The 26,510-nt window shown below is 31.4% G+C and overlaps 1 protein-coding gene across 1 annotated transcript in view; it reads left to right on the top strand.

Moving 5' to 3' along the window:
* Positions 1-26,510, top strand: part of eIF2D (eukaryotic translation initiation factor 2D) — a 50,830-nt gene that overhangs the window by 22,689 nt on the left and 1,631 nt on the right. Inside the window, exons 4-6 of the mRNA XM_076481520.1 lie at positions 1,085-1,177; positions 5,333-5,453; positions 10,383-10,554. Of these exons, the coding sequence (XP_076337635.1) occupies positions 1,085-1,177; positions 5,333-5,453; positions 10,383-10,554 (386 nt within the window). The remainder of the gene's footprint in view (positions 1-1,084; positions 1,178-5,332; positions 5,454-10,382; positions 10,555-26,510) is intronic.

Below are 26,510 nucleotides of genomic sequence, written 5' to 3'. Positions count from 1 at the left end.
TTTTTTAATTTATTTATTAATACTTTTACTTAATGTTAAAGGATAAAACAGCTGAGATTAGCCAATGGGTCCAGTTTTCCCAAACTAATTTATTTCAAAATGTAACACAAAGAATAAAAATGTAGATTTGTCTTATGTTGTACAGTAGCTCTTAGCATGATTTTAATGGCCCAGCATGGCCAGGTGGTTTAGGCACTCGATGCATAATCTGAGGGCTGTGGGTTCGAATCTCCATCACACCAAACATGCTTGCCTTTCAGCTGTGGCAGTATTTTAATGTGATGGCCAATCCAACTATTTGTTGATAAAACAGTAGCCCAAGAGTTGGCGGTGGGTGTTGATGATTAACTACCTTCCCTCTCGTCTTACACTCATAATTAGGAATGGTTAGTGCAGATAGCCCTCGTGTAGCTTTGCTCGAAATTAAAACCAAAAAGAAAACAAGCATGATTTAAATGCTCACTAGTTATGTTTTGCAGTGTGTGGTATATGTAGTTCTGAGCTTTAGCTGTGAGAGAAACCAAGAGTGCAACACAATTACTCTTTTTGAAGTCCATGAAATAATTTGAATTGATAATTTAAGCTTTTCCAATCACTAGGGATGGATACTTTTGCTAGATTAACTTAAACTTTTCACATAACTGTGAATAGGTATGTTTGATTGTAAAGTAGTAATTTGAAAAAGAGTTTCAAATGGATTTTTACTTATTAAAATTTTTTTTTCTCAATGGTTAAAAATAAATTTGTGTTGTACAAGAGAAATCTGGAAAATTCTTTTGTACTGAAAAAAGATTGATGTATATCTGATAGTTAAGTATTTTATTTATTTGTAGGGGTCATTATTGTAATTTTATAATGTTTGTTATTGTTTGTGCAACATGAATGATAACATTTCTGCTATTCATCTTACAGTGCAATAAACATGAAGAAATGTTTGTGAAATCTTTTACATGTAATTGGATAATAATATATCAGTTGTTAGTTGTGTTGGGAAAATTTTTGCTAAATTGAATCTTTAGTACTAATTATTGCAAGAATTTCAGTGTCTTTGATGGTTAAAATTTCTTTATCTCATTTTGAACAGAAATGTAATTTTGGATCCTCTTTTGGCTGATGTTGTTTTAAACAAGGGAGAAGGAAATGTGACATCACTAAGTTGGGAAGATGTTATAAGCAGGTAATGTTTATGGAGTATATGTATGTATGTTAATGCTGTTTAAATTTATGTTAATCAACCAGGTTTTTTCCTTGTTTAACATAATGCCATACACTTTCTACAGAATATTTTACAAAGACAAAAACCCAGTGTAAGTGTTCTCTAAATTTAATTTTTATAGTTTACACATACTCATGCATGCAAACATATACTTGGGTGAAATGGATCACACAACTTTAATGAGGGAATCTATATTAAGCTTTGTTATTAACACAGACATCATGAGCCAAGCTGATGTTTTTTGTCAGTGAAAAAATACCACATTGCTGCATGTTTTTTGTACTGTTATGGAAACATATGAGTGTTTGATACACTATTTAGACCAGAGACAGATTCCCGTCACCCAGATAAAAGCACAAATTCCTTGATATAAAGTGTTACTTGGGTAGAATTTAACTTCTAAATTCAGTTGCTGTAGATGTTCTTGTGACTGTTTGTCACCAAATACACAGTTACATTGTAAATGTGAGGGTAAGCAACTAATTAAAAGTGAAGCACTGTTTGCACGAACAAGAGGAAAAGTAATTATTTTGAGGGTGAGATTGTAGCTCCAGTTTCAAGTGATGCTGATGAAGTTCATTATGACCTTGATTTAAGTGCTTCTTCTGTTTCTTGGAAATGGCAAAGAAGCCATAAACAGAAATCTCCAATTGGAGCTACTAACACTGTTGGTATTCATAATTATTTTGGTTTAGATTCCAACCCAATGAATGGCCTATCTGGCACAGACGTATGCCAATAGATTGGGTCTTCCATTGAAGACTGAAATTCTTAGTAGCAGGCTATATCATACTGTTCATGGGGTGTTCGACATCCTTTTAGAAGCTCTTTGGTAAACATAGTAGCCAAATCAGAATTCACATACGCATATAACTGTTTGGCCCAAATTTATCATCATTCATATGGTTGGCAAAGAAATTACTACATGCCCATCTGATTCTAAGGTTAAGTTAATCATCGCTCAGTTGAAGAGTAAGCATAAGAAGCAAAACAACAAGAGAATGCAAGGCATCAATCAAGATCAAATTATTGGTTAAGTCCCTTATCTTTATTTACTACTAAGTTTTGTCCTGGCTGGTGCTATTCTGGTAGCACTTTCAATTGTTTGTAGTTTAGCATTTGGTTTTAGAACACAAAAAGAAATACATAGATTTATTTCTCTTGATTAGTTCAATCATAAAATTGCCTCTTTGGACATTTCTGCATCAACACTTTTTAGACGTTCCCAAGGTAGTACTGAAGAATGTTACCATGGCTCATTAGGAATGTGTTAACTATGTGCATAACATCATGAAATCACATCTTTTTGTCAGTACACAGGTTAGACTTTTTTCATTCCATGTGCTATTCTGCCACTTGGAAATAGTACTATGTACACAAGTTGTGTGAAATATGTGAAGTGCAATTTAAATCTCCTTTAGGATTTCTTTTCAAGAGAAAAATTCCTAAATGTGTAAACAATTTCATATAAACATGTTTTCTTTCAGTCAGATACTATCAATAAGAATTTTTAGTTTTCCTGGATAAATTTTTTTTTGTTAAGAAATAGTATTAAAATGTAATTTTTTATCTCAAATAGGTTTTATTAATTCATCCGAGTCCACTTATATTTTGTGTTAATTAACCTAAAGAGATCTCTTATTTTTAAATTTTAGTTACTTTTGTAATGATAAATAAACATGAAAATAAGAAATAAATTATTTACCTGAGTATTTTTTCTTGCTGTTGATGACACTAAACCTTATTTTTTTGTACCAATGGTAGTAGTAGTGCATTGAATAATTGTTATTCAATTAAATAACAGATCAAAGAACATTGACTAATAACATGCAAAAAGCAGACAATTTTTTGAAATAATCACAATTTTTCATGCCATATAACTATGTGACAAGAGCTGTTTCAAATTCATTCAAGGTAGCCTTTGTGACACCCATGGGAACCAAAGTTGTTTTATAAGTGAAATTGTCACTTATCTATTCAGAACACAATGTAATACAATACATTATTTGACAGATGAAAACCTTAATTTTATATTTTTAATGGGTAAAATATAATTAAACATAAGAACTAATTATTAACAAATCTTGAAAGAGAGGGTGTAACAGGAGGGGCCTGATTTTCTATTTGATATCTATATAACCAAATAAAAATAAGACAAAAAATTATGGTTTGTCTGAGCAATGACAATTTTATAGTGAGTAACGTGTGCTTACTCTCATAATTTCTTGGGGGGATAAAATAGAAACGAGAAGATACCTGGAGGAAATGTGTGATGCGAGTCACACTGGGAAATTCAGGATTTTTCAAAAAATTGTCTAACAGAGTTAATAAGTTAAAACTTGTATAATATTAAAATATATCTATCACACTAGACATGGTGGTGCTTGGTATAAGCTAAAAAAAAGTCACAATTCTAGTGTACACAGTTATTACTACCACTTGAAGTTAGATATCTGGAGCTCCTTTTAAAAAGCATAAGTAGAGCAGACAACACTTTTACTCCATGTATAAATGGAGAATTTTTCATGAAAATGAGTCTTTAATACCAACTCTATCTTTAAATGATTCTTAATGAAATCTTGTAAAATTTCACGAAGATACCAAAATGTATTAGAAGGGAAACTATAAAAGTCAATATGAGGTCATGAACTTGATTGATTTGACCAAGCCCATTGCAAGAGAGTTAAGGTGAAGATATTTGTCATTCCTAAGTTAGATTTCTTATAGATATCTGGAGCTCCTTTTAAAAAGCATAAGTAGAGCAGACAACACTTTTACTCCATGTATAAATGGAGAATTTTTCATGAAAATGAGTCTTTAATACCAACTCTTTATCTTTAAATGATTCTTAATGAAATCTTGTAAAATTTCATGAAGATTCCAAAATGTATTAGAAGGGAAACTATAAAAGTCAATATGAGGTCATGAACTTGATTGATTTGACCAAGCCCATTGCAAGAGAGTTAAGGTGAAGATATTTGTCATTCCTAAGTGATGTGCAGTCATTGTACTGGGAATCTCTCAATAAACTCGTACAGTGTTTTTGTGACCTTCTGAACCAGTTGTAAGGTATGTATTCCCATATAACCAGTGTTATATGCTATGTTGTAGCAATATTTAGAGAGTATATGTTATGCTTTAGGTTACTGACTCTGTTCTGTCAGTAACTAGAGCATGTGTATTTTAGTGGCTTCTTTGATTGACTTTCTGTCCTAAGAATATGTATGCTCAGTATGCTCAGAAATTTGGAAAAGCTGTTTATCAACTGAAAGGATAAGAAACATATTCTGTGATTTTATAGAAGTGTGTGTAGAAATAGTTTAGATATGAGACTAATCCAGAATTTATTCATCATGAGCAGCAGAAAAATGGAGATGTTATTGAAAGAAGTCTTAAGTTTTGTGTTGATACCATAGTGCACTGGTGTGGAAACCAGCAATTACACCAGAACATAAATTTTCTGTTTTATTTATGAATATATATATATATATATATATATCTGTATCATACATTAAGCTTTAATCTGACATGTGACCATGGTGATGTATGATGATATTTACTACATTATCCAAACTTAATGGAACACTTTAATCAAAACTCTTTTATTGTAAACCTAGAAACTGCACTCTAAACAAATATAATAATTTTGCCACCAGAAGTGAATACTTTTTCTCTGTGTTATTTAACGAGAGAAAAGAATAATTAATTTCACAATGCTGTAAAAAATATTTTTATAAATTAATACAAAGAGATTGACCATTAATGTGTTATTTAATTATGTTCTTGTGCTTATCAATTTTTTTATTGTAAAAAATAATTTTTTAGATTAAACACAGTGGAGTACAAAGTAAATATTTTACTTTATCAGGCTTATAAAAGAAAGTTGTTAAAAAGTAAACCCATTCAAAGAGCGTAAGCATATATATTTATTATAGTTTAATATAAGTACTAGTGATGAGTGTACTCTAAGTGATTTTAAAAATCTACATTTGCACTTTTCTGAGAAAAAAATAGTTCTTCATTTGATTATCTTAATAATCAAACAGCTGAAAATACTCTATGGAATACAGTTTTATTCTAGAAAGTGAGCTGATAATGTACTGAATTTTTTTTAAGGTGTATTTCAAAAATGCAACCAGCATATGAAGTAGTATTTCCTGGACAGCAACCTGTTTTGCATAAAGGAAAATTTCAGCCAATAGAAATAGTTGTGGCTCAAAGGACAGGCAACAAAAAGGTATGGTTTTACAGTAGATTTCTCTTTTCCAAATGTAAAACAAATTGAATATATGTGAAAATTGCTAAAATTTGACAAATTCCATATTTTATAGTAACCTGTATGCACTTGTTTCAAAGTTTAGTGCCTCATCCCAGTGGCAGAGTGATATGTCTGCAGACTCACGCTGCTAGAAAACAGGTTTCAATACCCGTGGTGGGCAGAGCAGAGACAGCACATTATGTATCTTTGTGCTTAATTCTAAAAAAAACAAAATTTAAGCTTATTTATTTTAATAATTTTATACCAGAAAAAAGTGTAGACAACTGTGCTAAAACATTAAATCATAGTTATTATGAACTTTGTTAATTTTATAACTGAAAATTCTAAGAAGTCAAAACTTCCATTTTTATAGTATTTGTAAAGCTGTACTTTGGATTTTCTCTCTTTCTTTTGCTGCTACTTCTTTTTATTCATGGCTTTTAACATCAGAATTGCCAGGTTTGTACTTGTATCTAACCCGACCTTGCTGTAGTAAGCATTAAATCGAAAGAATGATTAGTTAGGCAAATCCAGCAGCCCAAAGCATATGAAATTGAATAGCTGCACATAAAGACTTGTTCAATAATATAAATATATCAAAAGAAATAAGCTGATAAACAAGTATAAACAGGTACATACAAAACTTTGAATAAAACTGTTAGGTATTATTTTCTAAACAGCATTTGTTTAATGATACAACAAAACACAAACATAACAGGAAACATTTATCAGACATTTTGGAATTGTCAAAATTCCATTATCAATGATCTCAGGTTACAAAACAAACAATATTTGTAATTACAACAAAAATATATACCTAAGAAACAAACAATTTGAATATACAGGTATAACACAATAAAATGAAAACTAAGGCAAAAGTGCCAATAGTTAAAATAATTTTAAATCCAGTGAAGACTGCATGTTATTTAGGAATGAAAGAGTTTTTTCATTATGTTTCTTTTATAAGTTCAGTATTATGTTTAACTACTGAAAGAATTTTTATGTTAATGAGACAAATCAAATGTCTTGTTTCTGTATTCTGTTGAAAGATAGTGGAGGCGAGAGGGTTTGAAATCTTTCTTCCAGTTTTTTGTGGGTATGCCCATGTGTTCAAATGTTTCTACTTTTAGGTGACACTTAGTTTCACCAATATAGGAGGCTTTACAAAAAACAGTTTTTTTGTCTAAAGTTGGGTTTCATAATAACTTTCATATCAATTTGGGGATAGTAAATCTTACAGAACTGTTTCAACTGAGATATGGTAGACAGGTAAATAAGGGAAGTTTGAGTACAGTGGGTGTCTTAGGTGGTTTGACAAACTAATTAGGAATGATGAAGCTATATTCTGTAAGAGATGCATGGAGTAGCTGTTTTGACAAAGAAGGTTTTGCATGCAACTAATTTCTTTGTAGTGGGCTGGATAGGATGAGGCAGTTTTGTAATCTTTTGGCAGTCCTGTTCTGTGAGCTTGTGTGGCCTACCCCTTCGTGGCTGAGCTGTTGTTGCTCCTGGACATTTCCACTTCATAATAACAGCACTTACAGGGGCAGCTCTAGCAGAGAAGAAATTTGACAAACTGACTTGTTGGAAAGGTGGCATCCTATGACAGTACTATGTTGAAGGTCTGAGCTTTTCAGTACAACCAATTCTATTACCAGTGTTTGTCTATAGAGATTGCATCACTGTATATTTGATATTATGCACCTGTTAGCAATGGGTGTGGCTGAAATAGCCAAACCCACTAATTAAAAGGGGTGTCTACATACTTTTGGTCATGTAGTATGTTGAATATATAGCACTGGCTCAAATTAGGTGTGATGTCCAAATGCAAAGAGTAGTTTCATATGAATAAGAAACTCAGATTACTGTTATTTACAAGTTAGAATATTAAATAAGAACCTTTTATCTTTTACATTTGCTGCAATATCACTTGCATACTGAATCAAATACAGTGGCCCCACCCACCTCTTTTAATTTTTGGAAACAATCTCTCCTATACAGCAGCATCTATCTATTACATGTGATTAACCAATCAAAAGCTACAAATGTCTCCTGATGACTTTCTTAGCCATTTTCAAGTATTATTGTGTCAACTTATTTTTTCAATACAAGACTTCAAGTCAGTTAGTCGAGTCTTTAGTCTGCTCGAAATTTCATATTTTTTTTTAAACCCAACTACAGCTTAGCTATTAAGCTACATAAATTCTAGTGGAATTATATGGTATCAGTATGGTAATTTGATTTTTTATTTCATATGTATATATAAAATCTAAAAAAATCATTTCACATCTATCATGTGCAAAATTTTGTTAAACTTAGCAGCCTACAGCAAGCAACAAACAAGTACAAAGATCATAACTAGAAGATATAATTGTTTGCTATACTACTTTATTTACTGTTTTATGATTTAAGTAAAATAAGATTAAGAAGTTATTTGTAAATAGTAATAATGCATATTCATACATAATGTATTATAACTGAAATGCAACTGTATTTTACAGTAAACAACATATTAAAAACAGGTCAGTTTAAATTATTGGATATGGTAACATGAATGTGTGTGCACCGCATCATTGTAACTTCTGTGACGTTAGCTGGGCATGTCCGAACATCTAATAAAACTAATGTGTGTGTGTATATATGTTTGTGTGTTTAATGTTATGATATTTTAGCTATTTAGATTAAACATTTGTATTTTGGGTTATAATTTGTAGTCATTCTGGAACAAGAAAAGTGTAATTTGTAGTTATTTCCTAATTTTTTGTGTTGGTCATAAGATTGGTCATATTCACTGCACCTGTTCACTAGTGAAAATAACATTAAATATAGTTTGTTTTTTGTTAGAAAACATTTGCTAACAATCTGGACATTCTGATGCATAAAAATATTTCTGATCTTAAAATTAAAATTACTTTACAATGTGGATAGGCAACATGAAAACAAAAAAGGCATAAGAAAAATATTACTTAAAAACTTTAAGACTCACTGAAAAAATGATATTTTGAGTATGAGAGCCTTTTAACCCTTTTGCAACAGGTTTAATATAATATGCACAAATGTCTACACATTTGCACATGTTTAGTATTTGCACTATAACTTTTGATACTGCATGTGTATTTTCACAAAATTTGATAGACCTTTAGTAAAAATTACAAGCTTTTAGTACACAAAAAACCAGATTCTTTATGAAATATTTTTACTAAAGATTTGTTTGTGAAAATAGTCTTTCATTACTAGTGTAAGTGCAAAATGATTTTATCTTATGGTTAAAAAAAAGAAACTATTCTTTTCCCCAAAATCTCAAACATTATTTGCATAATCTCTAAAATCTTCTAAATGCATTTCAAATGTTAGTTTTCAGTAAAACTTTATATATTGTTATTTTCTATACTCTTAACTGTGGGATCTATCACATAAGTTAGGAAATAAATATAAATTATGCTTTTTTTTTGTGCTAGAATGTTTACATATTATAACACGAAAATACAAATGTATAGTGTAAGTAGCTTAAGTCTCATAATGCTAATGTGTGAACATACGTATTTATTATTTTTCATTATTCTGACCTTTCAGTCATGCCTGCTAAGCATTACATATCTTGCATTGTTGATGTACACATGCTCTCAGGTCACAATATCCAGTAATATAAAATATTAATATTCAAGCTTGTCAATATTAGTAATTTCAGTTCCAAATTTGAAAAAAATTAGACTAGTAGTTTGAAATCACAAACATCTAATTTTAAAGTGTTGTGTTCAACATACCATGTAACTCAGTAAAATCTGTATGTGAATGTGTTTTTCTAATATTTACATTTAAATTAAGAAAGGAACTCGTATATAGTATTAAATTTTGAACTACATTCTACAGTTTGATTTCAAACTTATTGACATAAATTTATAAAATAGTAATTTGATAAAATTTTGAATGCGAGTCAACAAACGTGATGATGGCCTTTGTGAACCCTGGCCCATTGTAAAAGGGTTAATGTTTACTGATAATCTGCCAGATTTCATGAATATGTGTTTACTAATTTAAAAGTTATAGCATGAAAACTATGAGAAGCACAAAAATGGTTACCAGGTAGTTTCTATGGACTAAGCTAACATTGAAAGAGTTAGCCCTTTCAGGACCAGGTCTGTCAACTAGGCTGACCTGGATTTTGCACAACTAAAATACATTACTGAATCAAATTCCAAGAAGAATAACCAAAACTTTATAAAGAATATAAACATTTTTTATTACAAAAGTCATATTACTGTACAGATTGATTATAAAAAAAAAAAACAACAAAAGTTTTGCAGTTCAGCATACCATATCTAACAAAAAGTATGGCATGCAAAAGTGAAACTGTACAATCCATTCAAAAATTAACAGGAAACTTTATAATAATAAATATGTATTTTTTGTGGAATAAAATCACAGTATACTTTGTATTTATACAGACTTTTAGCTTCTAAAATTTTAGAAATTTATTTGTACCAAATAATGGAATGGATATTAAAGATCATAGACGTCACTGCTCATAGAAAGTGATAAAAAATCAAGCTATTTAGGTTAGTTAAAATTTATATTTTCATTTAATACTGTAATTCATTGAGGAGTGTAGAACTCCACAAATTATAATCCATACCAAACTGTAATATTTTAAAAGCTATCTAAAGTCATGTCTCTTTCACTGTAATTTTACTTGGGGCCTCCAAGTTTTGATAAGTTTCTTCATTGGTTCTTTATAGGAGTTATTGAACATACTTTTATATGACATTGTGCTCATTGTTGTTTTTGATTTGTGACATTTTTTTGGTGCTTATTAGTATTTCAGTAAATAGATTCTTTGTTTCCATATTTAAGTTTTTCTGCTTTAAAATAAACACTGTATTCTGCTTAACAATCTGCTTTAATGTTTAGGTGACTTTGCTATACAACCTGGAAACTTTTGGTATTGACCCTGCAAAATTAGCTCACAAAATTCAAGTTGGTATTGCAGCAAGCACTAGTGTTGGACCCTCTGTTGCAAGGAAAGGAACACAGGTTTTAGTGCAGGGTAATCAAGTACGATATGTGGCCAAATTACTACTAGGTTTGTAATTCATTATTTGTTATAAACATTTACCTTTTAAACAAGTACATTCTATTATCAGTTTATAAAGCATTTAGGACTGAAAATAATGATGCATAAGGATTTTATATTGTAGTTAATATAGAATTACTTGTGAAAATTATGAATGTTTTTATTTTAGTGTATTTATAATTATGAAAGTGCTTTTAACTTTTACAGAAATTGGACCCATTCATAGTAACTTCTGTTCAATTGCAGTATTCAGTATCATTCAGAAGTCTTAGTTAAGAAAATGTTAACACATTTTCATTTAGGTTTGTAATAGAAAAGACTTATCGTGTTGACTGCCAAGTATTTCAGCTGCTATGGCAGTTCCAATGTTGGTTTTTTTCAGCAAAATTGAGTAATTTTTAAAACAAAGGAAATAAGCAACAAATAATATTTTTTCTCTAAGCCAAACTTTATAGTAGTACACAAAATAAAGAAATATGTACAAAACATGAAACAATAACTCATCTGTGGCACTGATCGGCTTGGACGAGTTATCTCGTCTATGGCACTGAACAGGTTAATTTATTTACTTGTATTTGTATCCACTGTTACATTTAAGCATAAGAGGATTATTTTGAAGCATAACAAATTATGAAATTAATAATTATTATTTTTTTGTCTAATCTTAATATATAAGAATGTCCTATTAGTTGTTGATACTATTGGAATATTCTACTTTTAATTTGAAAATTGTCAACCAGTATTTCCCTTTTTTTTTGCTGTATGATATTTGTTACATATTATAATTTTTTTTCCAGATAAGTTTCCAATTGATTATATTATGTATTTTAATATATTACTATTTCAAATAATCAGAAATTTAAATTTAGAAGTTAATTAAATATTAACATGTATTAAATTTATGTTATTTGCCAACAAGATTTATATACACAATTTTCTTTTTTAACACAAATGTGTTTTAATATACAAACAAAAACCAATTTATAATAACAGTTATTACTGGTAGTTATCACAAATGATGGTTTATCTTCAAGAGTTTTACAACTTATGGGAAATACTGATTCTTATATCTGGTATGGAACTGAATATTTTATAAATGATCCAGGTCTACCATGAGCAAATTAATTCTCAGTTGTTATTGTTACACCTTGCTTAAGCTAGGTGGTTAGGTTGGCTTATTGCAGCTTATAAGCTGACTTTTACTAATGAAGATGTTTAACATCATTGTATAAATACTGATGTCTGACTTTAATTCACTGAAGTTGAATAGTTTATTGTGTTTGAAATCTAACAGTGTTCCTGGTCCAATTTTGTAGTTTTCCAATTCATATGTATTAATCACAGTTGCAGCTTCTGAGGCCTACTGTACTGACTGTAGCTGTCTGATAATAATGCCATTTTTTTATCTTGGTGCATTGCTTTTATATGGATCATACAAACTCTAGAACATTCACCAAAGTTCATTTGGCAATAATACTGTCAATCATTAGTATTACAAACACAGCTAATACATTGTTGATTCTTACACTCAAGAATCTTCTACAAAGTTCCAGTACAGCTGGGACTTCTGTAATACACAGTTAAGAGTATGTGTTACATGAAAAAATGAAAACTATACTAAAACAAGTGCAGACAGTAAAATAAATGTACAATAGCAAGTCTTTTACACCTCCCTCCTTAAAGAATTAAAAACTGGCATTAGACCAATACGTTAAATACAATACATTGTTAAATGATTATACAAATTCCAAAATCATGACACCATATAATACAATGAATATTTATGATCTTATGATAACAAAATTGCATAGCATGTAAAAGTGTTTAAACATAAATGTTATCTTTTGGCTTTGCTCAATCAACTAATACATGACTGAGATGTTCTTTGAATATTGGGATAGATTTTAAAGGAGTAACAGAAATTTTCTTATTATGTTTTCTAACCAATTGACTTTTGACAAGTTTTACGAAAGTAAGAAATATCTTTCTAAATTTTGGCCAAAAGAAATGTCTCGTAATTTTATCATTGGTCTTGTACTCAATACCGTACCAACCATCATTAGAATACAATTAAGAGATCTCTGGATCATTTTCTTGTATGAAGATCAGTTTACTTCTAGCAAATGGAACTTTACTGGTTAAATCAGATTTCTCACATCCATTATTGTCACTCACCAAAGAATTGTTAGTAGGACAGTCATTTACAAGATCCTTGTTGGAAAGAGAAAATGTCTGTGACATATCTATAATGCCATCCTCTGAACATGTGCCCATCATTTCTTTATGGCTTAATTTCTTAGCCTGAGCTTGAGTCACATGACACAAGGGAAACACTTCTGGATACATCACAACATTATCATCATCTTTGGATGAAACAGTGATTGGCTCGCTGTCTTGGGTTCAGCAAGAACTTTTCCCTCAGCCGAATCATTTCCCAACAATGATGATACACCCTTAATTTTACAGAGAGATAGCAACATAAACTTCTCGTGTTTTACCACTCAAAACACTGTAATAATAATGATCATTTTTCAGTGGGCCATTTGAAGGTTTGGACAACTTTCTCAAAATGTTGGGAATGTTTATCAACTTGATTTTCATTAAATGGTGGTACCTTAATATATTGATTGAGTTCAAAGTTGTTATTTTGCTTTGGTTAATTGAAGTTAACTGTAATTTCCATTTCTTTCAGCTGAATTTCTTTCTCTGCTTCAGTACGGGCTTGTTCAGTCTCAAGACATCTCCTTCTTTCAGCTTTGATACAGGCTTGGTTGGCCTTGAGACATTCGCTTTCTCTCTCAGTTTTGATACTGGCTTTCTATTTCTGAGCTTCAATATGAGCTTGTTTAAGCTTGACTTGTTTGAGTTTAAATTGGATTTCTAACTCATCACACAACTATATTTGGCTAATGGAGATGCTAGAGTACTCCCCTAATGCCTCCTCAGACAAAAAATCATCATGGACTTTTAGTTCATTTTACCTGATGTTTAAACAATCTGCTTACTTTATTTAATTTTTTCTCATTGATTTCTTAACTTCTAATTTTAAAATTTTGGAACTTTCATGCAATTCACATTTGTTATATTTTCCTAGTTCTTCAAGGAAAGGTGATTTAACAAAATCTTGATAATCATACATGATCAAATCTTATTGAAATTGATAAATATAAATTGAATTAAAATTTGAATCCTTATTTAGAATTAATTTTGTGTCTGTCTCAGATCTCAGACAGGAGCCTTCAGTTTTTCATGTTAACACAATTTATTCAGGATGAGTCTCTGATTCATTGTATTACATATGTTAATGTATTATACCATTTATAAGAACCAGAAATTTAAATTTGAATTTAGAAGTTAATTAAATTTTAATGTATCATGTTTATGATATTTGCCAACAAGATTAATATGCACAATTTTCTTTTTTGACACAAATATATTTTAATATACAAACAAAAAATAATATAGTTTATAATAACTGTTATTGCTAATAGTTATTACAAATATTTTATATACAAGAGTTTTACAAACCTACAGACAATACTGATTCTTGTATCCAGTCTAGAACTGAATATTTTATCAATGATTCAGGTTCACAATGAGCAAAGTAATTCTCAATTGTTATTATCATACCTTGCTCAAGCTAGTTGGTATTGGTAGCCTAATGCTGCTCTTAAGCTTACTTTTACTGATGAAGATATTTAATGCCCTTGTAGAAATTCTAATATCTGATGTTAATTCACTGATGTTGAACAGTTTGTAATGTTTGAAATCTATCAGAATTTCAGGTCCAGTTCTGATGTTTTTTCATTAATAGTTGTTAATCACAGTTATAGCTTCCAGTTGACTCTGGGTTGGCTAGTTTATTACTTTTACAGTACCTTCTCTGAATATTTCTTACTCAGTAAAACTGTATCATGGATCATTATCCTGTTGAAATTCAAATCAAAGGCAAACTAAACATTATCCACAGGAATTGCATGATGAACCAAGATCTTACAATATTCTTCTGAGAACTGCATCATGCCATAACTTTAGACATCATTTCACTGTTTTACTTGTATACATAGCTGCTGAAATATATCAAGATTTTTGATTAACTTGGCTGATGAATCATCAGGAAATTGAATTTTGGAGACAATAAATCTGAAACATCAGTAAATTTTTATCACCACTAGTGTCCTTAAAACATAATCATTAGTCAAAAAATTGCATACAGCTTAAATTTGGTGCACTTAACATGTTAGTATTTGTATATAACCTTTGTTTTATTTACATTGAGATTTTTCTTACCATAAATTTTTATGAACTACAAAAAAAGTTGCAGCAAATTTATTAAACAGTAGCTGGTGTAAAGACACAGGAAGAAGCTTCATCTAGTCTTCCTGAAATTTGGTCATGGATAATCATTTTACTATTGCACAAAAGCTCTTAACAAATTATCAGGTCATCCTATAAATAATGTCCGATTTTAGGTTCAGGAAAAGAGAAAGGATTTCAAATGTTTTTAATCAATGATGTATGTTCCATTATTATTAATTACTTCCTGCTAATGATTCACAAGCTCCTGAATACCACTTGTATAAAATTCTTGGGGTTTGGAGGGTAGTTCAGACATCTTCTAGTGTTCCAAGCTCTTTTCCATCATGATAGTTCTTCAAGCTTTGGAATAGATGGTAATCAGATGGGGCAAGGTCTTGAGAATAAGTAGTATGTGGAAGTTTATTCCAGTCTAGCTCTTCAAACTTTGTAGATGTGATCCTTGCTGTATGGGGCCATGCATTATTCTGGTGTAACACAACACCTTTATGATTGATCAAAGGAGGCCTCTTTTCTTTCAGTACAACATTTAAACGTTCTAACTATTTACAGTAGAAGTCTGATGTAATTGTTGCATTGAGCTGCAGCAACTCAAAGTGGATCACACCAACGATATCTCACCAAATGCTTAACAAGACTTTCCTTGGGTGGAGATCCATTTTGGGCTGTGCTTTAGCCAGTTTACCTGCATTGAGCCATTGTCTGCAGCACTTAACATTTTTATAAGATATTCCTTTTTCATCTCCAGTCCCTAACCTGTCCAAAAAAGGTGAGTTACATTCACAAGAGTGTAGAGAAGTGCAAATGTCCACCCATGCTCTAAGGTTTGCTACTGTCAAATAAGGGGGGACCCATTTTCCAAGTTTTAACACTTTTTCTAGCTGTTGCAGCTGTTGATGAACTGTTGAATGGATTGAATTAAGCTCCTGTGCTACTTCTTCAACTGTTACAGCACAATCTTATCAAGTGCAATAAGCAGCAAGTCATCATTAAACTCAACAGGACGACCTGAACATGGCATATCATTTAAACCATAGTCACCTGATTTGAACTTCTGAAACCACCTTTGACATTTTCTTTCATTGAGAGAATCTGCACCTTAACCACCTTGAATGTTTCATGTAGTTTCTGTTGCACTATTACCTTTTTTTAACTCCTAAAACATTATATGCCTAATGTGCTTCTCAGACACATCATCTTCATAAGGGTTTATTTGATTAATAATATGGAAAAGTGGAGTTAGGTTAGTTTCTTTTATATATCTGAACATTCTTATACATGTCCTACTACATATTTTAGTCATTAAAGCCTTCTACAAAGACAGAAATTATGATACATTTTCTGTATTAAATTTTCTGACTGTACTTATGGGATGACCTGATACAATTTAGAAATTAGCTACTTCTATTAAACAACTTATTTTGACCTAACAAATTTTAGTGCATCATTAATACAGTCTCTTTGTCAATAATCCTAAAACAAATGTAGTAATGTTAATTATGTTATGTCAGTAACATGTTTGTGTATGAAAGATTTCAAAACAGTTTAACTATTCAGTAAAGCCTGACATTTCAATGTAGAATGAATGCACAGAGCTTTTATTATGTATCAGTATATCAGTACTTATATTTACTTCTTTATAAAGCACAGTATACATGTGCATGGACAACAACATTTGAAGCATAATTTTTTTTTATGCATGTTTGCTTATAAGAAAATATGCTTTAATAAATATTTGACATATTGACATGTTACAACAATAAATATATTCCTTTTATGTACTAAAAGTAAAAATATAAACGGGAGAACATTTAGATATTACATTGTTGACGAGAAAGAAATCTTGATTGCTTTAAACATCCTGATGTTCACACATACATATTTGGTTCTGATAGTACAGGTAATATAAAGTATACTTGAGAAATGTTGATAAATGAGTATCTGCACTATAGTTGACTGAGGACGTAGCCTGTTATCTCTCTTCTTGCTTAAAACCTCTAATATGTATGGGTGTTCAGTTCATGCAGTGCATGTGTTCATAGTTTATTATGAGAATTAAAAAAGTTTTTTTTTTCATGATTATCTGTACAACGTTTGAGATTAAGTTCTTTAAAAACATGTACTGTTAGCAGCTGGTTTAGCCCTGATTACAGGTTTTGAATACACAACTGTATTTCAAAATTTAATTAAAAAACAAGTATTTCACCAACTTTTTAATAAATAGTATTTTAGCATTATATAACATTCACTTTGCATTTTCATTTCTTCAACATCTAAGACTGTTACTTTACTGCAAAGAAGAAATTGACAAATTTCTAATTATATATATAGTAGAATTAAAAATACATTTTACAAACAGTTTTAAATTGATATTTTAGCATTACATAACGTTTATTTTGCATTATTATTTCTGCACATGTTAGAACATTACTTCACTGTGGAGAGAAAATTGACAAATTTCTGACTATATACACAGTAGAGTATGTGTGTTGTGTAAGTAGTAGTTAGTGTTCTGTTTTATAAAGGTAACTGTTAAAAGAAGTTATTTTTCTGTGCTCAGTGTCATTTTATGTATATCTTGTCAAAATAAACGTATGAATAGGAATGAAACAATACAAAAATGGAACTTTCTAATACATTACAAAAATCGAGTTTGTACCAAGTTTTATCCACTTTGGTTTACTATTTTCATTGTAAGCTTGATGCTGAGCTCTTGTTTACATCTTTTCTGGTGATTGCTGGGTTTCAGGACTATAGAAGAATTCTGTTTGACATATGTGTAATTACATCATTTGGAAGAACAGATATCCAAATGTTAGTACTTTCCTGATTTTGGTCTTGATTGAAAGTTGGTGTCATTTAATATAGAAGAAATATTGTAGTTTTCATATTATGCACTATTGAGTTGTCCAGAATTTAATGTTGATCCATGTTCATTATAAGATCAGCCTTGTAACAGTAATGACATTTTTTCAAAAAAAGTAAATGTAGAGATGGCTGATATCAGTTTTGGAAAAACAGTGCAAACAAGGTAGTAAGGATAGAATTTGCCTCATCCCTACTTAATAGCACAGGCAAGAAGTAACATATAACAATACATGAAACTGTTCACTTACAGCTGAGTTCAATTTATTGTATTCTTATCTCTTAAGATTATATTACACTGTGTACTTGTGCTATTATGGAGGGATAATGCAAATGCTATACCTACTGTCTTGTTTTTGAAAAAATGATGTTTGCCATTCCTACATTTATTTCCTTTTTTGAAAAGTTTTTCCTGTTTGTTTGTTTGTTTAAATGCAGTATTTCAATAGACACAGGAAGGTTGTAGTTTTAAACATAGTGAGGTTCAAACTGTGATGTTTGTTTATCTGTTATTGGCTAATAATTCCTGTTTCACCCGATACTTTAAGCTTTTTAAAGGAAGATCAAATTTCTGTAAAAAACTAACTTGAAGGGTTAATGATAATATATGTTTGCATTAGTATTTTGATTAATTAAAAAATTACTACTAGTTAATAGTACTTGTAACAGCAGATACTACATGTGAAATCACACCACCTCAATGAGATTGGTTGACACCATTGTTTTGGTTTTTGAGTTATATAAAAAAAAGCAGAAGCAGTAAGAAATTCAAACTTTTTGCTCTGATGTTTACAGACATTCTCAGAACTTGTGACTCAGTCATTACATAGATATTGTCAACAAAGGAAACACTGCAAAGTGTTCTACAGTTATGTTGACCTATTGAGGATATATTTAAAATATCATTTCAATAAACAGTCCAAGCCATCCCTACATAGGCAGTGCAACTGCCTGTCTGCTTCTATGGAAGTTAATTTTTCTGTTTAGTAGGCTCAAAGTGACATTATGTTTTTTCAGTTTTCATCCTGTAGATTTTTCAATGTCACTTGATGATAGGCTCAAGCTATCTCCAACAAACTTTATTTCTTTGTCTGGTCTTTTCATAAGTATTCTTCCTTGGTGCAAATGTTTTTAATAATCCAACTGAGAACCTATGAAATTTATGACAATGCATTTCATTCAGGCCCCAGTAATTTTCCATAACTTTGGAAAGATTTACTTTCTCAAGATTTGTTTTTGTGGATATACTAAGAATGAAACTATAGTTATGATTGTTGAAATGGACCATCAGTGTTATGTCATTTAGTATCGTGATGGTCTACTACTTCAAAGTTTATCTCTTGTAGAACCTTCAACTATATAGCTGTCATTTAACATATAAGTAAATTAAATCTTATCACACGTCATAGGAATGAATCTTTGGAACGATTTATTCTTGATGAGACTTTCTCTTCACCACATAACATAACCTTTGAACAACAAGGGACTATCTGGTCCTTTAAGATTCTCTTTGCATACCTTTCCTTTGGAAAAATAAAAAATTTGAAACCACCATTTAATTTTTAGGAAGTCATTGTTTCTCCTCATGAAATCAGTGCAAAGTGCTGGCCTCCACTCCTGTTGATGGTAACTCATTCCACAAATCAGCCTCTGTTAGAAAAATCATCCATACTTGGAATCATTGTAGTAGCCATCCTCTAAACTCTTTTCAGTAAAACTTCCTTTATTACATAAGGATGCCAAAATTATTTGCAACATATTTTTAGTTTGTAATCAGTGTTTATAACTGCACCCTAAAATTATTTTAGTTTTATTACTAGCAAAAGAGCAGTGCTTCAATGGGTTGAGTGTGCCAAGATCATTTACTTTAATCATACTGCTAGTTCCCTTATGTAATAATGGTGTGATCCAACTTATGATAACCCTGATGTACTTCCTTGTGCTCCCTGTAAATAAAGGTCATTTGCTCTACAGATACTTGTGAAACCAAGTAATTCATCCAAGTCATTCTGTTGTATCTCAATGTAAAGAAACAGAGGCTGAAGCACTGACTCTAAGGTGGTACTTTAATGTTATCGGTTTTATTTAACCATATTTATTTAACCTTAGGTGGAATTTATTGCCTATTTGGTACTGTACTTTCAAGTAACCTGACCACTTGAGAGGTGATCTTGATCAGTGGCTTGCATGGGTCTTGCAAATGCTCTATAGCACAAAAACATGTTATGTATATCTTAAAAATTGTTTTGAAATTCCACTCAATTTGTCAGGACCTGTTGATGCAGGTGAAGTTTGTTTGTTTTTTTTTAGTTTCTTCTGTGGTTAGCATTAACAGCCACAGAAGTTTCATGTAATACTAAAACCATAACTTTGAACTTACAGAAATCTCTCCTGAAACTGAAAGCATTTTGACATAACTGATTTCCTCCAGCTCCTTTAGCTCATTCATGAATGCCAAGTGGAATGTGTAGAATCTTTCTGCTTCCAGTATAGTGTTAAAAAACCTTGTTTTTATGAGGTAAAAATAAGTTTACAGACTTGAGTGTTACCATTTGTCTTTTGAAGTCAATACAGGATCATGGTGAGCCATCTTTTTCCTTCACTGTTAGTACTGAGGGAACAATCTGCTGCTATGTGCCTAATTAATGCCATGTTTTAACATTTCATCTCTTGCCATACTCCTTATTGACCTCAATTTTCTGAGTTGGTGTTTGGTGAAGTACGTGTATTCTAGTCAGCCATCTGATCCTATTTAATCATCAAATTCATTTACTGTTGTGCTTAACCATATATATGCTTGATCATTTTACAACCTTGTAATTACTATCTAACAGTGCAACTACACATACTATAACTATTAATGCAGTGAGTGTACATTTATGAAATATAGAAAACTTTCAGCAATAATCATGTCTTTTGGACACAAGAAAATCAGATATATTAGGAGTTATAGGTAAAAATACTTTTTTCGTTTTAAATTTAGTTACTTGCATGAGAGTAGAAAAAATATACATAAAACAAGAAATTACTTACATAAGAGTTTTGTACTTTGTTTGCTTTCAAAGTTTCAATAACAGTTAACCCTAATTTTTGGCATTACAGTGGTCTTCAGTTAATGAGCTTACTTGGTCCCTAGAAAAAGATCAAGTGAAAAATTCATTAAATGAATATAGGATTTCCATTATAATTCTGTCTTTTCAGGTACCCAAATCCCAGTATGTACAAGTAAAATACAGAAAAATGCAGATATTATAAACTAATTTCTGGTTCTTTGCAAGGAGATGCAGTTTATGAATGTGTGTAGCATCCATTTCATCCATCCTTTTTCAAGTTTTATCAGTGGCAGTAGAAAGTCTTCTGTAGGTAATTTTGCCATGGAGTTTCTTCTCTGCCCACTGTCCCTCTTGTGGGTTTCTTCACTTGTCTGTTTGATCAAGATGCTTCTGTTTCATTCACTGTAGGTTATTGGGCAGCCTAGTCTAATACCTTCCAATTTTCCATGTACCATTTTGTATTTTAGTCTTCTACGATATCCTTGTTATTACATTCCTTCTGGAATAGTTAATCTCTGTTGAACAGCCCTTCCTGATTGAAATTTTACTATTGTTCTCCACTCCCTTATCCTTCCTTTGTTTAGACCTATGTTACCCTGTTTTGTGTATCATCTGTCCCTTCAAGCTTATTTCCTTCTTCTCCTCTTCTTTTCCATTCCACAAACATTTTCCTTTATCTGTATTGATCATTCCTGCCTGAAATGTCAGCTGCTTGTGTAGGATGTTCTTCATTTTTACCAATTTCTCTGCCTTTCACTTTTCACATTTATTACCAGTTAGATCCTAATGGACTTCTATATCCTGTTTGTGTTCTTCATTGTTATAGTATCTGCACAGTTTCTTTCCATGGTTCTTGATCCTGCTTCTTTATTCACTGGAATCTTTCCTCCCAGGTTGTTTTTTGCCCCTTCTACCCTGACAAACTAGATTCATTAGCTTATTAGTCTGGCATACTTATCCTTCTCTCCTTTCAGGTGGATGCTCGTGAGGGGAGTTCTTCGTTTGTGCCAGTTTCCCTTCCCCTATTTCTTACCACTATTACTAGGTAAACTTTTGTATCCTGTTTGTATTCTTCACTATTATATTGTTTCCACAGTTTCCTTAAATGGTTCCTGATCCTGCATCTTTATTCACAGGAACCTTTACTCAAAGTTTGATTCCCTGCCCCCTTCTATCCTGATAGGCTGGGTTTATGTTTTCCAGAACATCCTTTGGAATAGATTTTTTGGTCAGGTATGTGGACTACCCCTCATATATTCATTTCCCACACCCTTCATTGTGTGGGTATCTATTCCATGTCTCAGTACTATCTTCCTCCTGTTGCCATGCTTCCCAGATTGGTTTGGCTATGACTCAGTAATCTTGCTTTACTCTTATGAGATTCTGGATCCTACTAACTTGTAAGTGTTAACTCTATTGGGATGTTGCTTATCTATACATTACAAAATTCTATACTGTATGGCTGATCATAAGTTATAAAATAATATATTACTTGCTACATAGTGACCCAGTTACTCCTCTGCATGGCAGGTCCTAGAGATTGAAGTTGCTTGATCCAAGCACTGCTTTCCTGTAAACTGTTGTTTGGGATTTCAGGTGGTGATACATGTGCTCCAACTTTTGTGTACCTCTCCAGGAAATGATTTTGAGTGGTTTACACCCCACTACTGCTTGGTAGGATTGGACCTGAGAGGGAGAAGTTAAGTATGGTGAGGGATGTATGGGATGTCATATTGAAGTTTTATTTGACTGGAGGCTAATCCCCCCCCTCCAAATCTTGTTGAATACACCTGGTAAATAATGCACACTGTTCTAGAAGATTGCTAGTTGGTTTTCCTTGTATTTTGCAACAACAAAATGTCCATTGCAGACTGTACTAATCTGAGGGACTTGAATGGGTAGAGCAAAAGAGGATTGCTGCCTGTCTGTGCCATTACTTTTCATTGAAATAAATCAATTGCACCCTGCTTTTTAAGATGGAGATTTCATAGTCACCCATTGTAGTGTTTCTGGTGTCTGCATTCCTCCAGATTTCCACTATCCCCTTTTCCTAATCTGTTATTATTCTTGTAGATTATAAAAACCTTGTCACTTATCAGTTCCTAGCTGCTGGGGTGGTGGGCCATGGAAGCATCTTCCTGTATATGCTCAGTTACATTTACTAGTAAGTAGTGTGGTGGTATTCTGTTGGAATAGATGGCATAGGTCCTCCACATGAATCATAATTATGTAATAAAAGCAAGAGAATAGATCCATCACATTGCATTTTATCTCTCCAGTTGGGATCCCTCATACTACTACTGACTGCATGTTGGTTCTTGGTGAGTGGTTTTGGATTCAAGCATAACTTCTCACACATATTGTTTAGTTGTATTCCATGATGTTGTCTAGGACCATTGCAGTTTCTCTGGCACTCCACTTTATTGAGGTTCATTCCCAGAGTCTGATTGATGTTAAACACAATGGAAACAGTTTAATTAGTTTTGAATTGGAAGTGAACTGCCACATTGGTATTTATCTACTGACAATTGTTTGGATTTTGGGTTCCCAGATGCCCGGTATCAGTTGTGGATTTGTACAAATGTGCCCTATTTATCCAACTAGTACAAAAATTCATCTATTCTACTAAGCTTGAGATGAAGATGATGTGAGCACTCCTCCTCTCATGAGTTGGAAGATGTATATCCAATGCCACTTTGTTTTAGACTGGATTTGACCTATCAAGTAAGATCTGTTGTACCCTTCTTCACCAAGAGGCATATCCATTTCAGCTTTCCTCACATTTGGTTTGTGGATAGGGGCTTTATATTCATTCTGTGATTCTAGAGATTTCAGTGAGATATGGGATCAGACCACCTCAGATTTTTTTCTCATATATTGGGGTCACATTTTCAGGCAGAAATAATTAACAGTGTTTCTAACATAAGTTCTTCATCAGTTACTTCATACTGTTGTTCTTATCAGTTTTCATTTCATACCTAAAATACTTAAAAATCTGATTAATGATCTTACTTATTATACCATATGATGACTGATACATATGTCATCACCATTAATAAGATTATTTAGAACAGTAACTGATTTTAATGCCATTTAACTGTCAGAATAGGCTCAGTCTCTGGAATTCACCTCATAACTGTTTTGTGCATGGTATAGTTTTTTTGCAAAACTTATAAATTAGTAAGTCTATGTTCACAAAATTTAGCAGATTGTTAGTAAACATTACAATGTTTTCACACTCAAAATATCACATTTTTCTTTTTTCTTTTTATTGAGTCTTAAGATTTGTAGAGCAGTGAAATTTGAAAAGTTTTTGATGTATAACAATTTTTTTACCTTAAAAGGAAAATTACAGGTTAGATTGGCAGCATGTTAAAAGATACATGAGAGACTTTTCAAATTTCATAAGTAAAATCTTTACAATGTTCAGATTGTTATCAAATGTTTCTTGAGAAAAATCTTTATAACTTATTTATTGTTGTGACCAATCTCTTAACTACCATAGAAAATTAGGAAATATAAATTGTCTTTCTCATTCTAGAACAGCTACAGATTATATGATCAAAACACAAAGGTTTAGACTAAGTAGGTTAAATATCATCACATTATACATTCATTATTTTTAGTATATTGACTTTTCAGCCACGTCTGGCTAGCATTACAGAAGTTACATTGACAAAATACGCATTCACTTATGTTACTGTATCCAGTAATATAAAACTGACCTTAAGTCTTTACAAAGTGATCTGTCTTGGCTGTGTTGTATTGGACTAGTATTTTGTAAAACACAGTCATATTTCAATTACTATATATTATTACTATTTATGAATAAGTTCTGAAACTTATTTTCCTTGTAACATAGAACAGTAAATAAAGAAGTAAAGCAAACAATTATCTCTTCTAGTTATGACCTTTGAACTCATTTGCTGCTTGTCTTAAGTTACTAAGACTTATAAAATTTCACACCTGGAGGATGTGGAACAATTATTTTTTTAGATCTTGTATATGCATTTAAAGTAACCAAAAAAATCATAAAATACTATATTGATACCATAGAGTTGTACTATTATTTATCAAGCTTTGTAGCTAAGATGTACTTAGGTCTTACAAAATATGAAATTTCAAGCACATTAAAGAGTCACCAGCTTAAAGTTTGTATGAAAAGAATGAGATAACATTGCAGTACTTGAAAATGGCTGAGAAAATCTCAAGGGGAAAATCCTGAACTTTCAGTAAGTTATTCACATGTCATAGACAGAAGTAAGTGTATGTAAGGGAGCATTTCCAAAATGGAAGGATTCAGTATATGAGTGATATCTTTGCAAACAGAAAAGATAGAAGGTTCATATTTTGTATTGTAGCTTGCTAATATCAGTAATCTGAGTTCCTAATTTGCACAAAACTATAGACTTAGTATTTTGACATAAAAAACATCTAATTTGAACTAGTGCTGCATTCAACATACCTCATGACACACAAAAATCAATGTTCAGTTATGTGTTTTAATATTTACTTTTAAATTAAGAAATTAAATAATGTACAGTGCTAAAGTTCGAATTATAATCTACAGTTTGATACCAATGGTAGTTCAATAAAAGTTTCATTGCAAGTCAACAAGCTTGGTGACATGTCCTTTAACCTGTGTGGAAAGAGTTAAATGTGAGTATGTGGTATTGTACAATAACAGTTACAGAACAAACAACATGTTGAAATACAAAGGTTTTACTGATATACAATGTTTCCATTGCTCTGAAAAGTTCTTTGTTAGGGAGAAAAGTTTTACAAGTCACAGAATGCAATTGTGTAAGTAAACAGTCAAATGTACACTAACAGTAAGAGAGTGATCTCAGTGTCAATATGATTGTGAATGTTTGCTATGTAATTATGGTTACATGTGTTATTTGTTCAGTGGCCAATCAGGCACTATTGATTGGCAAGTGGAAATAATGTGTTCATTACATATCATTTAGTTTTGATTACAGTCTAATGCAATTTCTAGCTTTGAACAAAGCATGGTATTTGGGAGAAATATGTAAAATTTTACCACTAGTAATTAAAAGTAAATTAAGAATAGTTGAAGTTTACCTATGAAATTGAAAGTGCTGTATTTTTAATGCTTTGTTCACTTCTCACACAATGAAAACAAAGTCTGACCTTCTTCCTCACATCATATCTGTAATATAATCATTTAGAAGTTATTTTAATGACTTGTTTTATATTCTCATCTTTTTATTGAGTAAGTGTTTTTCCAATAGTTCAGGTGTTTCTGTTATTGCTAGATAGTTTGTGCAGCTGTTACTGCATTGTGTATAAAGTATAATAAAATATGAGCTATTTAGTTCTTGTGGTGTTTATTTTCCATTAAATTCAGTAAATTAGGTCTTTGAAAATGACACTTTGGTCATGTGCTTTCTTTTCTGTTAGTCTGTGTGAACCATGTTTAATTACTATCATTCCCTTGAAAAGGAAGGTGTTATTCTTGCTTTTCTGAAATGAAGGCTTTGACTTTCAATCATTCTAATCACTTATTGCAATTTTACCCAAAATATTTCCAAGTCTATCAGACCTACTTGAGGTAGATGAGATTACTGTCAAGTACCAGACTACTACTATATTTTGTACCCTAAGGTATTGAACATAAGTTGGTTAAATGTTTTTCTCATAACTGAATGAGACTTGTTTTCTTGGCATCAATTTAACTCAACCTTCTGTTTTTGCATTACCTATCTT

The sequence above is a fragment of the Tachypleus tridentatus genome, chromosome 2 (genome assembly GCF_004210375.1).
Source record: "Tachypleus tridentatus isolate NWPU-2018 chromosome 2, ASM421037v1, whole genome shotgun sequence".
Taxonomy (NCBI): Eukaryota; Metazoa; Arthropoda; class Merostomata; order Xiphosura; family Limulidae; genus Tachypleus; species Tachypleus tridentatus.
The sequence above is the reverse complement of the archived record's forward strand: the minus strand, read 5'-3'. Positions and strand labels throughout refer to the sequence as shown.